Source organism: Panthera uncia (genome assembly GCF_023721935.1).
Source record: "Panthera uncia isolate 11264 chromosome B3 unlocalized genomic scaffold, Puncia_PCG_1.0 HiC_scaffold_1, whole genome shotgun sequence".
NCBI lineage: Eukaryota > Metazoa > Chordata > Mammalia > Carnivora > Felidae > Panthera > Panthera uncia.
Window position 1 is genome coordinate 74376354 of NW_026057582.1, and position 12182 is coordinate 74388535.

The 12182-nt window shown below is 42.4% G+C and overlaps 1 protein-coding gene across 1 annotated transcript in view; it reads left to right on the plus strand.

Annotated features, from left to right (window-relative positions):
• The first annotated feature begins 284 nt into the window (after positions 1-284).
• Positions 285-12182, plus strand: part of TTC5 (tetratricopeptide repeat domain 5) — a 21001-nt gene continuing 9103 nt past the window's right edge. The window contains exons 1-6 of the mRNA XM_049613213.1: positions 285-358; positions 4183-4315; positions 5512-5723; positions 6108-6258; positions 8020-8111; positions 11588-11644. Of these exons, the coding sequence (XP_049469170.1) occupies positions 308-358; positions 4183-4315; positions 5512-5723; positions 6108-6258; positions 8020-8111; positions 11588-11644 (696 nt within the window). The 5' untranslated portion in view covers positions 285-307. The remainder of the gene's footprint in view (positions 359-4182; positions 4316-5511; positions 5724-6107; positions 6259-8019; positions 8112-11587; positions 11645-12182) is intronic.

Sequence of the window (12182 nt, forward strand, 5' to 3'; positions counted from 1 at the left end):
TTTCACATTGAGAAATGTGTTTACATTATAACTTTATAGTGATTCTCATAAGAAAACTGGAGAATTTTTGTTTTTTTCCCTGAAATCATAAATTACCATTGTGATTTGCCAAATTTATAATTTGTCCATTTTTTTTTAAATTAAAAATAACGTTTGGATACATGTAAAACCCAAACCAACCAGCTCCTCTACTCAGGTGCAGGTAAGCCTCCAGTGCCCTAGATGTCGCTCTGGCTCCACGATGGGGGTGGGCCTGAGTCTCTGTGGTTACAAAGTTGGGGGCGGAGAAGCCGAGACTGGCTGGGAAATGATGGCTGATGAAGACGAGGAAGTCAAGCAGATCTTGCAGAAATTGCAGGTGGGAGTCATAGGTTAAAATCTATATGTGCTTTTGTTACTCGGGAAGAAGGGGGGAGTCCAGTTTATATATTACCAGCGAATTACTTGGCGCATGCAGGACGCTGCATGTGTTAGTGAGGTTACTATAACAACTCCTGAGGGTTCGCCCGCTGGCGGAGAGGGGAGCCTCCCCTGTTACGGAAGGGGCGCAGCGGGGTGTTGGGACCTTCTGCTGCTGACCTGCGTGCTCTCAACTTCACTCCTGTTTGGAAGAGGATTTGTTGCTCCTAAGTTTATTCTTGCGCTTCTAAATTTATTCTTCAACGTTCTTACGGAGTTTTGCTTTGTTTTGTTTTGTTTTTCCGATTCACCCATAACAGATAGTATACACATGTATGTAGCAGATCTGCAGGAGCTATTATCATGTATTGTTTTCATTCCCACAAAGGCCATTTCTTTACTACTTCTCTGCTTTGAAATTGGCCATTTCTTTACTACTTACCTGCTTTGAAATTGGCAACAAGCACAGTAATAGCTTGCACCCCTTGTATCCTGGTTACTCCTCTCAGGACTGCACGGTTTTGATTCTTTTGCACACTTGCTATTCCAGTTTGGGGTCTGATGCAGAGGGTCCATACTCCACCCAGTTCACAGTTGACTGCAGTTGTGAGGAGGGCTAGTCTTTTGTACTTGGTAGGTATGAGCTAACTGGTTACTTGCTCTTTACCTTATTTCCATGACCCAGTATTTTCCTTAAAACTCAGAAACTCAGTTCTTTGTGTTCTAAGACAGCCTGAAATTTAAACATTAGACCTGTGACAGGTTATACCCTGACTAAAGTCTTGTAATGCAAAAAAGTTTAAACATTGGTGGCATTTATTTGTTTCTTGAGCCTATTAAAATAACATTTTTTAGAGTGTGAGCTTTATTTTACTTCCAGTTGACTTGGATTAATTTATTTTCATTCCCTGCCGTGACTCGCTGAAATCAGAGATTATCAATCCTGGCTCCATATTAGAGACGTTGTATATATGTATTTGCATACAAACAGAAAAAAGTCTGAAGAGGTATACTAAACAGTAGTTATCCCTGAGGTTGTTCGGGGTGATTATGAGGAATTTCTTACTTTGTATTTTTTACATGTACATACTTGAATTTTAGCACCTTACATATATTGATTTTTCCATGAGACAAAAAGTTATTAAAAATGTTCACTGCAGTGGGGCACCTGAGTGGCTTAGTTGGTTTAGTGACTGACTCTTGATTTTGGCTCAGGTCATGATCTCACAGTTGGTGAGATCGAGCCCGGCGTTGAGCTCTGGGCTGACAGTACACATCCTGCTTGGGATTCTCTCTGTCTCCCTCTCTCTGCCCCTCCCCTGCTTGCATGTACTCTCTCTCTCTCTCTCTCTCAAAATGAATAAATAAATATTAAAAAAGTGTTTACTGCAGCAAAACAAAACTAAACAATCTCATGCATATTTGCTTTCACAGCTAGAATGAGACAATGAGACCCTCTCTAATTAAAATTCCTAATTGGCAGCCATGCTGATTGCAGGACAAAAGGAATTGTATTGTAAGTTTTGCTGAGAACTGTCTTTTCCTGGGCTCATTTGTCGTAGATGGACTAAGCATGTATGCTGGGAGTACCTTGGGGTAGGTGGGCAGGAGTGGTGCAGGAATGGAATGGGGGGGAATGGAGTAGAGGAGAGGAAAAAGATAGTGATGTTACTATTTATGGGAATGGTGGTACATTTTGATTTCTGCCTAAAAAGGGAAAAAGTAATGTAATAAAAGGATATTTTTCAAAGTGTGTTTTATAGACCATTTTCATTTCAGCCATCTAAAGTGCTTGTTAATAGGTGATTTGAGTTCTGCGAAAACTTCTAAAACCAGAATCTGTGGGCTGTGTCCTGAAAATAGTGCACACAATAAAATTTGAAAAATATCGCTACTACAGAGGATACTGTCCATTCTCTTTGCTCTGGGTGGGGTTTTAAATTAAGTACAGCACATAACCTGTTGGTTAGAGACAGGGATGATTCATTAAACCATTAAGTCAACATTTTTTTTTTAAAGTGTTTATTTATTTTTGAGAGAGAGCACAAGTGGGAGAGGGGCAGACAGAAGGGGACAGAGGATTCGAAGCACGCTCTGTGATGACAGCAGAGAATCCAATATGGGGCTTGAACTCATGAACCATGAGATCATGACCTGAGCCAAAATCAGACACTTAACCAACTGAGCCACCCAGGCGCACCTCAGTCAACATTTTTAATGAGGGCCTATCATGTCCCAAATCCTGTTGTAGTGCTTATGTATAGTTCTGAACATGGGAGACAGGAGATTAAGACCCTCCCATCATGGAGCTTACATTCTAGTGGTGGAGACAGACATAGGCCACATAATTTCAACTGATAAGTACAATGGGGAAAAATAAGAGTGTGATTTAACAGTGGGCAAAAGTGGAAGTGGTTACTTTAGTTTGGGGAGTCATGGAAAGCCTCTCTGAGAAGTTGATATTGAACTGAGATCTAAATGATGATGAAGAATGAGGCATGCAGAGATCTGGTGGAAGAATGTCCAGGCAGGGGGAACAACATGTATAAGGCTCCCAAGGTGGGACTGAGCTTGCTGAATCTGAAGAACTCCATGAAAGCCAATGTGGCTTGAGTATTGTAGAGGGGAGAGTGAGAAGTGAAGTTTGTAGCAGGGTGAGTAGTGTGAGGTCAGATCGTACAGTCTTCTCAGCTGTGGTTAGGAGTTCGATTTTATTCTACAGTGGAAAACAGAGTTTGTGAGATGATGTATATATTTGTAAAGTCATTCCAACTATAATGAGGAGAATAGGAGAGAATAGAAACAAGATGACCAGGTAAGAAACTATTGCAATAGTCCAGGCAAGTAATGGTGCTGATTTAGTCCAGGATATTACTAGTGGGATGGAGATAGGTAGATGGATTTAGTTGTGGAGGTAGTTACGATGTGACAGATGTGTTGTGAATTGTGTTATATATTTCTGCTGCTGTTCATTTTCAGGAAAGAACAGGTAATGGAAAAGCTTTGGTGTCCCAGGAAGACTCAGAGACAGAGGTATTTAAAATAGGAAAGGGAACATTTACTTGGGAAGAATACAAGAGAGCCAGAAGGTGACTTGACAAAAACAAAACAGAAAAAAACAAACAAACAAAAATAGGAGTATTTGAAGAAACAAAACCTGGAAAAACACCAAGGTTCTCAAATTGGTCTGTTTGTTGTGGAAAACAGTGGCTCTCACATGTTTATCATATTCACAAAGGTCATATATTTTCAGATACCAGCATAGGAAAAATCAGAGATCAGGTTATTTTTGTCAGGAAGTCCAGTTTTCAGGGGAAATTTCAAAGTTTTATACTCTGGAGGCCAGTCCCATATTGGATTATCTTATTAACTTTTTGTTTTATCTCAAGTTGCAAAGTGTTTCCCTCCTCTTGACTATGGTATATGAAGTGCTTAGCCATACTGGAAGCCCTGCTGGGGCTGGGAGAGAGACAGCTGTCATCATGGTGCACAGACTGGCACGGAACTTCACCAGAGTGGTCCTGGGACAGTGGCTACTTTTCTTCATGACCTGTGCATTTTGGTGGACCTGTCTGCCTGCCTCTTGTGTCATTCCTAGTGATAGAGAATCAATAATTCTAGCCCCCAACTGGTATGGCCAGCCAGTCTCAAATTTCCTTGTCTGCCGTTCGCTCTTCTTTTCCACAGAAATCTTGAGTAAAAGGTGAAAGATTTACACGATCTGAAGAGAAACCAGAGCATGGTGTTCTCTCCTGTTAATGGTACCCTTTTTACACTTCCTAGGAACTGGTGGATCAGCTCTATTCGTTTCGAGAGTGCTATTTCGAGACACATGGTGTGGAGGATGCTGGAAGGAAGCAACAGGATGTGCGGGAAGAGATGGAGAAGACCCTGCAGCAGATGGAGGAAGTAGTGGGTACGAGTTGCAAAAGAGCATGGAGCCCCCGGCGGGAGGCTAACTAACGTGCGGCAGAGTTTTGCTCCCTCTCTGTAAACTCTGCTATATTGTTTGTGGCTGTTGCAGGATGGTACAACAGAATATTTCTTCTTTTTTAAAAAAAATTTTTTTTCAAAAATTTTTTTTTTTTTTGAGAGAAAGAGCAAGCGAGCAAGCAGGTGAGGGGCAGAGAGAGGGGGAGACACAGAATCTGAAGCAGGCTCCAGGCTCTGAGCTGTCAGCACAGAGCCCAACGCGGGGCTCAAACCCATGAACTATGAGATCATGACCTGAGCCGAAGTTGGATGCTTAACCGACTGAGCCACCCAGGCGCCCCAACGGAATATTTCTTCTAAGGGCCACTGTGTAGGATGGCAGCCTACCGGTCCTCTAGACAGTGTTTTCCAAAGTTTGATTATAGCGAATGCCATGAAATAAAAGAACATATTTTTTTCTGAGACTGTTCTTCTTAATTGACCTTTCTGCTTCTAATTTTTTTTACTTCCAAATTTTTTATATAATGATCATGCCATTATCTTTCTAAATATTTCTTCCTGCATTTAGTCTTATCCTTTTGTTTGCCTCTTTGCTCAAGTGTTTTCAAAGATTCCTGCTGCTTACTGGTTAAAGTCTCAGCACCTTAATTTGGTATGAATTAAAATGGTATTCAAGTCTCTATTGTCTGACCAGTTCTGTTGTTTGTTTTCTTCTACTCTTCTCTCTGCCTACTTACTTACAGAGGAACTTTCTGTTTCTTTTGGGTTGGACTATCAATTCTTCCTTGAACATGCTACAGGGGTTTCTGCCTCTCTGTCTTGGTTGACATAGTTTTCTCCTTTTCACTTTTTAAAGCTCATTCATTGGGATATGCCATATGCCCCTTTTCATTGTTGTTTTAATTTTCCACGTATATGCTTTGTTCTCTCTATCGGCTCTCTACCAGAGGGGCAATAAGCCCCTCCAGGGTAGGGATAATGCTTTCTTTGTTACCCCATTACCTAATACAGTACTCTGCATATGGTAGGCTTTCAATAAGTGGTTTGTTCATACAGATTTTCTTCAACTGTTTAATTCCTAGGGCTGACCTGAGGTTATTTCTTGAAAGTGTCCTGGTCTTATCTGTAAGATTGCCTCAGTTTTTCCAATTGCCTTTATCTTTTTCCCCTTCCACCTAGGTTCTGCCCAGGGCAAGGCCCAGGTTCTGATGCTGACTGGGAAGGCACTGAATGTGACTCCTGACTATAGCCCTAAGGCTGAGGAACTTCTGTCCAAGGCTGTGAAGCTGGAGCCCAAGCTGGTGGAAGCCTGGAACCAGCTGGGTGAGGTGTACTGGAAAAAAGGGGATATTGCGTCTGCCCACACCTGCTTCTCTGGAGCCCTCACCCATGTGAGCCTTCTGTTATACTCTTGGAAAACACAGATGGGAAAGATGAGATTCTTTTGGTTCTATGAATTTCCCTAGGATATGAATACCAGAATAGAACTATACTAGAACTAGGAGAATGAAATCAGAGGGGAGGGAGAGTCGGAGCAGACCTGGATGAGGAAAATAGGGCCAGGGGACTGAGAAAGGAAGAAGATGATGGGATCAGGTTCAGGGATAGATGAGAGGTGAAGAAAGATTAACAACCAAGTTGATCCTTGTAGATAGGGGTCTAAGATATAGACGGCAGTAAGAATTAAGATGAAAAATTAGATTTAGAAGAGTAAGATGCATAAGAAAGGGGAAATAGAATCAGGAAGGGTGAGTATGTGTCTTCTCCATTTGCAGTGCAAGAACAAAGTCTCCCTTCAAAACCTGTCCATGGTGCTTCGCCAGCTGCGGACTGACACTGGAGATGAACATTCTCGTCATGTAATGGACAGTGTCCGACAGGCTAAGTTGGCCGTGCAGATGGATGTCCATGATGGCCGTTCCTGGTGTGAGTGCTCTCAAAAGAAAAAGGTCTCCAAGTTTCTAGAGCAGTGGTTCTCAGTATGGCTACACTCCACAATCATCTGGAGCCCAACCGTTGAGTCTGGTTCTAAGTGTCTTTGTTTTGAAGAAGCCGGAAAGGTATTTTAATGAGCCACTATTCTAGGAACTCTTGGATCGTTTCATCTAAGAGAAGACACTTATTTGCACATAAGCAAGGCAGGACTTTTGTGCAGTCTGTTCAAGTTTCTCCTTTGGGTCTATGTTTGCCTCTTTATCCTAGTGGAATTTGGGGTATACTAAATATAGTGTTATCACTGGATTTTGTCAGATGTGGGACCTTTCAAATAGACCCTTGAGGGTGACCAGAATAAGTTATATCTTGAACCTGGGCTCTGAGATGATTCATCACTATGTATCTCAGTTTTTTCTCTGCTTAGGAGGGGCAGGATGGCTGGAGTGGGCTGGAAGTGGGTGTTTCGCCTCTCCTAGGTACAAGGATAGAGCCAGGTGGATATTTTCCTTCCTCAGATCAGTTAGGCTCTGGTTAGATAGTTTCTGCCAAGGGCAGACCTTGTTAAGAACAGGGATCTCTGGTGTAGTTCAGAACAGTTCTTTCTCCCCTTCCCCTTGCTGGAAGTATGAGGGGATTTTTCTCTGATACTTGCTGTGGGAATCTGGCTGGTTGAAGCTTCTGGAGGTAAATCTCACAGTATTGTGGGGGCCTCCTTATGACCTGGACCTGTCATAGACTCTTAAGTCTGAAGTTCTTTCTTGTCTGGCGAGAAAATGGGACGCAGGATTAAAAGTGAGAGATGGCTAATGTCTGGGAAAAGACAACCTGGTATAAGGGTCTTTGCCCCGTTTTTTTTATTAGGATCAGAAGGCTTACAAACATGGTGATGGACGTGCACAAAGAGACAGTCTGTGTGTGAACATTAACTCATGGACGTGAGGGAAAGGGGGTCTTGAAGATATTCGGGGTTAGGGGTTTGGGTTAATACAAAACAAAATCCTGGCACCAAGTGGAAGGTTGTATACAGCAGACAGGGGGCACCACCTCTGTTTATCTTAGGTAGCCTAGGGGATGAGACAGATAGAGCAAGTAACCTCAGGGTTCACAAGGCACCTTTTTCTTTTGCTAATCAGCTCCGCTCTGGGCAGCTTCACCCACAGGCAGGCAGCAGTCTATAGCCCTAGTTACCTGTTTACCTAACTTGATCCTTCCCTCCTGTGAAAGCAGCTTTCTGCTGTAGTGCTAAATTGGGGGGCGCTTCTGCCCTGAATATCTAATCTTGGTTATTTCATATACCTGTGTTCTGTATTGGGGCCTTCGTCCCGCCCTCTCTATACTTATTTATCTAATCTTGTTTACCCAAACTTGGCTATGAACATCCTATGGCTTTGTAATTCGTTAAGCCTTGTTAACCCATTGGTGTAAGCCCGGGGAATTTCTAAGTTTATTGCCCCACAGGGACCCCTGGAGTTTCTTGCTCCCAGACTTGTCCACGCTGAACCTCCAGCACTTTGTCAGTTACAGTTCAGGTGTGCCTACCTCAGCACCGGGTCCTGCAGCTCGTGAGTGTCTGCCCTGGTCACTCCCTGTGTTCACCTGACTCTTTCCAGTTTTAGGGGCAGTGGTTTGCCCTGTGTCGTTCCCTGTCTTCTGGATCCAAGAAGAGTTGAGGATTTTTCAGTCTGTCAGGATGGAGTGGTAACTTCCAAGCCCCTTACACAAGGAGCCGGAAACCCTTTGTTTCTCTTTCAGATATTCTGGGGAATGCATATCTTTCTCTTTACTTCAATACTGGCCAGAACCCTAAGATCTCCCAGCAAGCCCTCAGTGCCTATGCCCAAGCAGTAAGTATTTATGGTCACCCCGGCCAGATGAATAGAGGTAGGAACAGCAGTTTCCATGTGGCTCTTTAGCAAGCAACATGGGTGGTCATTAGTGGCGTTCAGTGTGTGTGGTTTTGCAAAGCTGTGTATGCAGGGGTGACTTATTTCTTCTTAATTTTTTTTTAAGTTTGTTTTTATTTATTTTGAGAGAGAGATAGAGAGCAAACAGGGGAGGGGCAGAGAGAGAGGGAGAGTGAGAGAATCCCAAGCAAAGCTCCATGCTATCAGCACAGAGTCCCCCATTGTGGGGCTCAAATTCACGAACCAGAAGATCATGACCTGAGCCAAAATCAAGAGTCACTCAACTGACTGAGCCACCCAGGCACCCCTATACCTTCTTATAACTTGAGTATTAGCAACAGCCTGCAAGGGTGCCTCACTGCTAGACAGCTCTTTGAACTATTCAGGTTTCCTGTAGGCATGTATAACCAATCGCAGAGCCCATCCCAACATGTTCATCTTTTGTAGTGGGGAAAAAGTCTATATTAAAATAATGCTTATTGGGGCGCCTGGGGGGCCCAGTTGGTTAAACATCCAACTTTGACTCAGGTCATTATCTCCCCACTTGTGGGTTTGAGCCCTGTGTCGGGCTCTGTACCTAACGACAGCTCAGAGCCTGGAGCCTGCTTCAGATTCTGTGTCTCCCTCTCTCTGCACCTCCTCCACTTGCACTCTGTTTCTATCTCAAAAATAAACAAACATTAAAAAAATTTAAAGTAAGGCTTATTACTATTTGTGTACATTTTTAAAGAAAAATGAAAGCACTAATACTTACGTATAAATTAAGTGCTCTCCCTAGATTAACCATGAGATACTGTGGCTCTGGATTTCCCACAGGCTACAATAGAAAACAGCATATACCCCATTCTGCAGTCATTTCCTTGGGATTAATCCACTGGAGTTCCTGCTTTGCTTAGGCTTTCAGGCTGTTTTTATATCAATAGCCACTTACGTGGGGGTTTCCTTCAGGCGTGAGAGTCTGGCCACTTATTATTAGATGCTTCACATTGGCCTTCTGACCACTTTTGATTTAGGCCTCCTATACACTTTTCTTTTTTTTTTTTTTTTGCTTTCTTGCTTCTCTTGACATAGACCTTTGCTTTTTAATTTACCATTACTTATTTTGTTCTGTGTGGCAGAATAAAGAATGCACCTACCTTATATTCATGTTTGTAGTTTAGGGACTGGCCTTTTTTCAATCAGGGAGCTTTAAGGCAGAGGAATTATATTTTAGTCTTATTTCTTACTTTGGTGAGTGTTTACATTTTAAAAAATAATAATAGTATAGTTTTAAAAAATTTTATATTTGGCTTCTGCTAAATTGTTGCTTTTAACTCTTAATGTTGTTACCCAACCATAGACATATTTGAGCCAACCATTTAAACAATTAATTTTTTTTTTTTTTCAACATTTTTTATTTATTTTTGGGACAGAGAGAGACAGAGCATGAACGGGGGAGGGGCAGAGAGAGAGGGAGACACAGAATCGGAAACAGGCTCCAGGCTCCGAGCCATCAGCCCAGAGCCCGACGCGGGGCTCGAACTCACAGACCGCGAGATCGTGACCTGGCTGAAGTCGGACGCTTAACCGACTGCGCCACCCAGGCGCCCCCATTTAAACAATTAAAAAAAATTTTTTTTTTAATGTTTGTTTATTTTTGAGAGAGACAGAGAGACAGAGTACGAGTGGGAGAGGGGCAGAGAGAGAGGGAGACACAGAATCTGAAGCAGGCTCCAGGCTCCGAGCTGTCAGCACAGAGCCCATGTGGGGCTTAAACTCACGAACTGCAAGATCATGACCTGAGCTGAAGTCAGACACTTAACCAACTGAGCCACCCAGGCACACCCAACCATTTAAACAATTTTAATTCATGTGTTTGTACTTTTGTAATGTGCTAGGCAATGAACATAATTAGAAAAATACAACGAATATAGCCAGGAACATAGCAGTTTCTTCACAGCACATCTGTTTACACTTGCATGTGGTTTCTGGCCATCAACGTATGTATGTATGTATGTATGTATGTATTCATTTCTTCTTTCATTCTTTTTTTTTTATCATTTTTTTTTCTTTTAATTTCTTTAAATTCAAGTTAGTTAACATACAGTGTAGTATTGGTTTCAGGAATAGAGCCCAATGATTCTTCACTTACATATAACACCCAGTACTCATCCCAACAAGTGCCCTCCTTAATGCCCATCACCCATTTAGCCCATCCCTATACTCACCTCCCTTACAGCAACCCTAAGTTTGTTCTCTGTATTTAAAGGTCTCTTATGGTTTGCCTCCCTCTCTATTTTTATCTTGTTTTTGGTTCCCTTCCCCTATGTTCATCTGTTTTGTTTCTTAAATTCCACATATGAGTGAAATCATATGAGATCTTTCTTTGACTTATTTCACTTAGCATAATACACTCTAGTTCTATCCACATTGTTGCAAATGGCAAGATTTCATTCTTTTTGATCACTGAGTAGTATCCCATTATGTATATATACACCACATCTTCTTAATCATTTGGACATTTGGGCTCTTTCCATAATTTCTGGCCATCTATTTATTTATTTTGGGGACAGAGAGAGACAGAGCATGAACGGGGGAGGGGCAGAGAGAGAGGGAGACACAGAATCGGAAACAGGCTCCAGGCTCCGAGCCATCAGCCCAGAGCCTGATGCGGGGCTCGAACTCACGGACCGCGAGATCGTGACCTGGCTGAAGTCGGACGCTTAACCGACTGCGCCACCCAGGCGCCCCAGGCCATCTATTTAAATTAGAGAATCAGAATTTGACTTTATTTTTTTTCTTAATAATTTTTAAAAAAATGTTTATTTTTGAAAGAGAGAGAGAGTGAGTGAGTGTGTGAGCAGGGGAGGGGCAAAGAGAGGGGTCAGAAGATCCAAAACCAGCTCTGTGGTGACAGCAGATAGCCCAGTGCAGGGGCTCGAACCCATGAATTGTGAGATTAAGACCTAAGCTGAAGTTGGATGCCCAACCGACTGAGCTACCCAGGCGCCCTCAGAATTTGACTTTCAATGGATGCTTTAAGGGGGCTTGAATGTAGAAACATGATTCTGCCAGTATTTGGAGCTGGGCTTGTGGGCAGAGGAAATGCTTTAAATAAGTGAAATTTCTTTTCTAGGCTTTCCTCATTTATACCATTATCTCACTATTAAAAATTTTTTTTATCAGAATGCTTTTACACATTTATTTTATCTGTATACTATTGCATGGATAAATTATAATCATATTTTAATATTTCATGTACACATAAAAACCATTACATCATTGAGGTGTCAGGGACTGAGTAATATACCACTCAAGCAGTTACTCTATAAAAAGGTGGGTGTAGGTAACATTTTGACAAGGAAGAGGTCTAGGGCATGTTGACCATCCTTAAGAGTGAGATAGGATCCACTGATTGTCTTTCTCTCTCACTGTAGGAGAAAGTTGACAGGATGGCTTGCAGCAATCCTGATCTTCATCTGAACAGGGCAACGGTAAGATGAGTGGGGTAGTGATCACCTGAGTCAAAACAGTGACATCTGGGTCTTAGCCTGGGAAGATAACTGGATATTCACAGGGACAGGTTGAGTACAAACTCTGAGAAGAGAGCCAAATTGTTTCCAGGAAGAGCTGGCTCAGTTTGACTTCAGTGTCTGATGGAGTGTCTGGTGGGAAAGGAGAAGGGTCCGAGGCGGTGGGAGGGGTACATAGAGGATGGGAGGACAGTTTAGAAGACTTTTCTGAAATGTTCATTATAAGTATACAAATAGAATGACCCACTATCTGCAGCTTAGCTGTTTTAGAATTTGGAAGTTTGCTTCTTTGAAGGGATGCCATCTTTGGGGTTCGTGATCACCTTAGCCAGGATAAAGGACGTAAAGCATTGCTGTTTATTCAGATTATTCATTGTAGAGCAGGAGAACAACTGGCAGAAGGGAAACAGTTTCTTTCTTTCTTTCTTTCTTTCTTTCTTTCTTTCTTTCTTTCTTTCTTTTCCTTCCTTCCTTCCTTCCTTCTTTCCTTCTTTCTTTC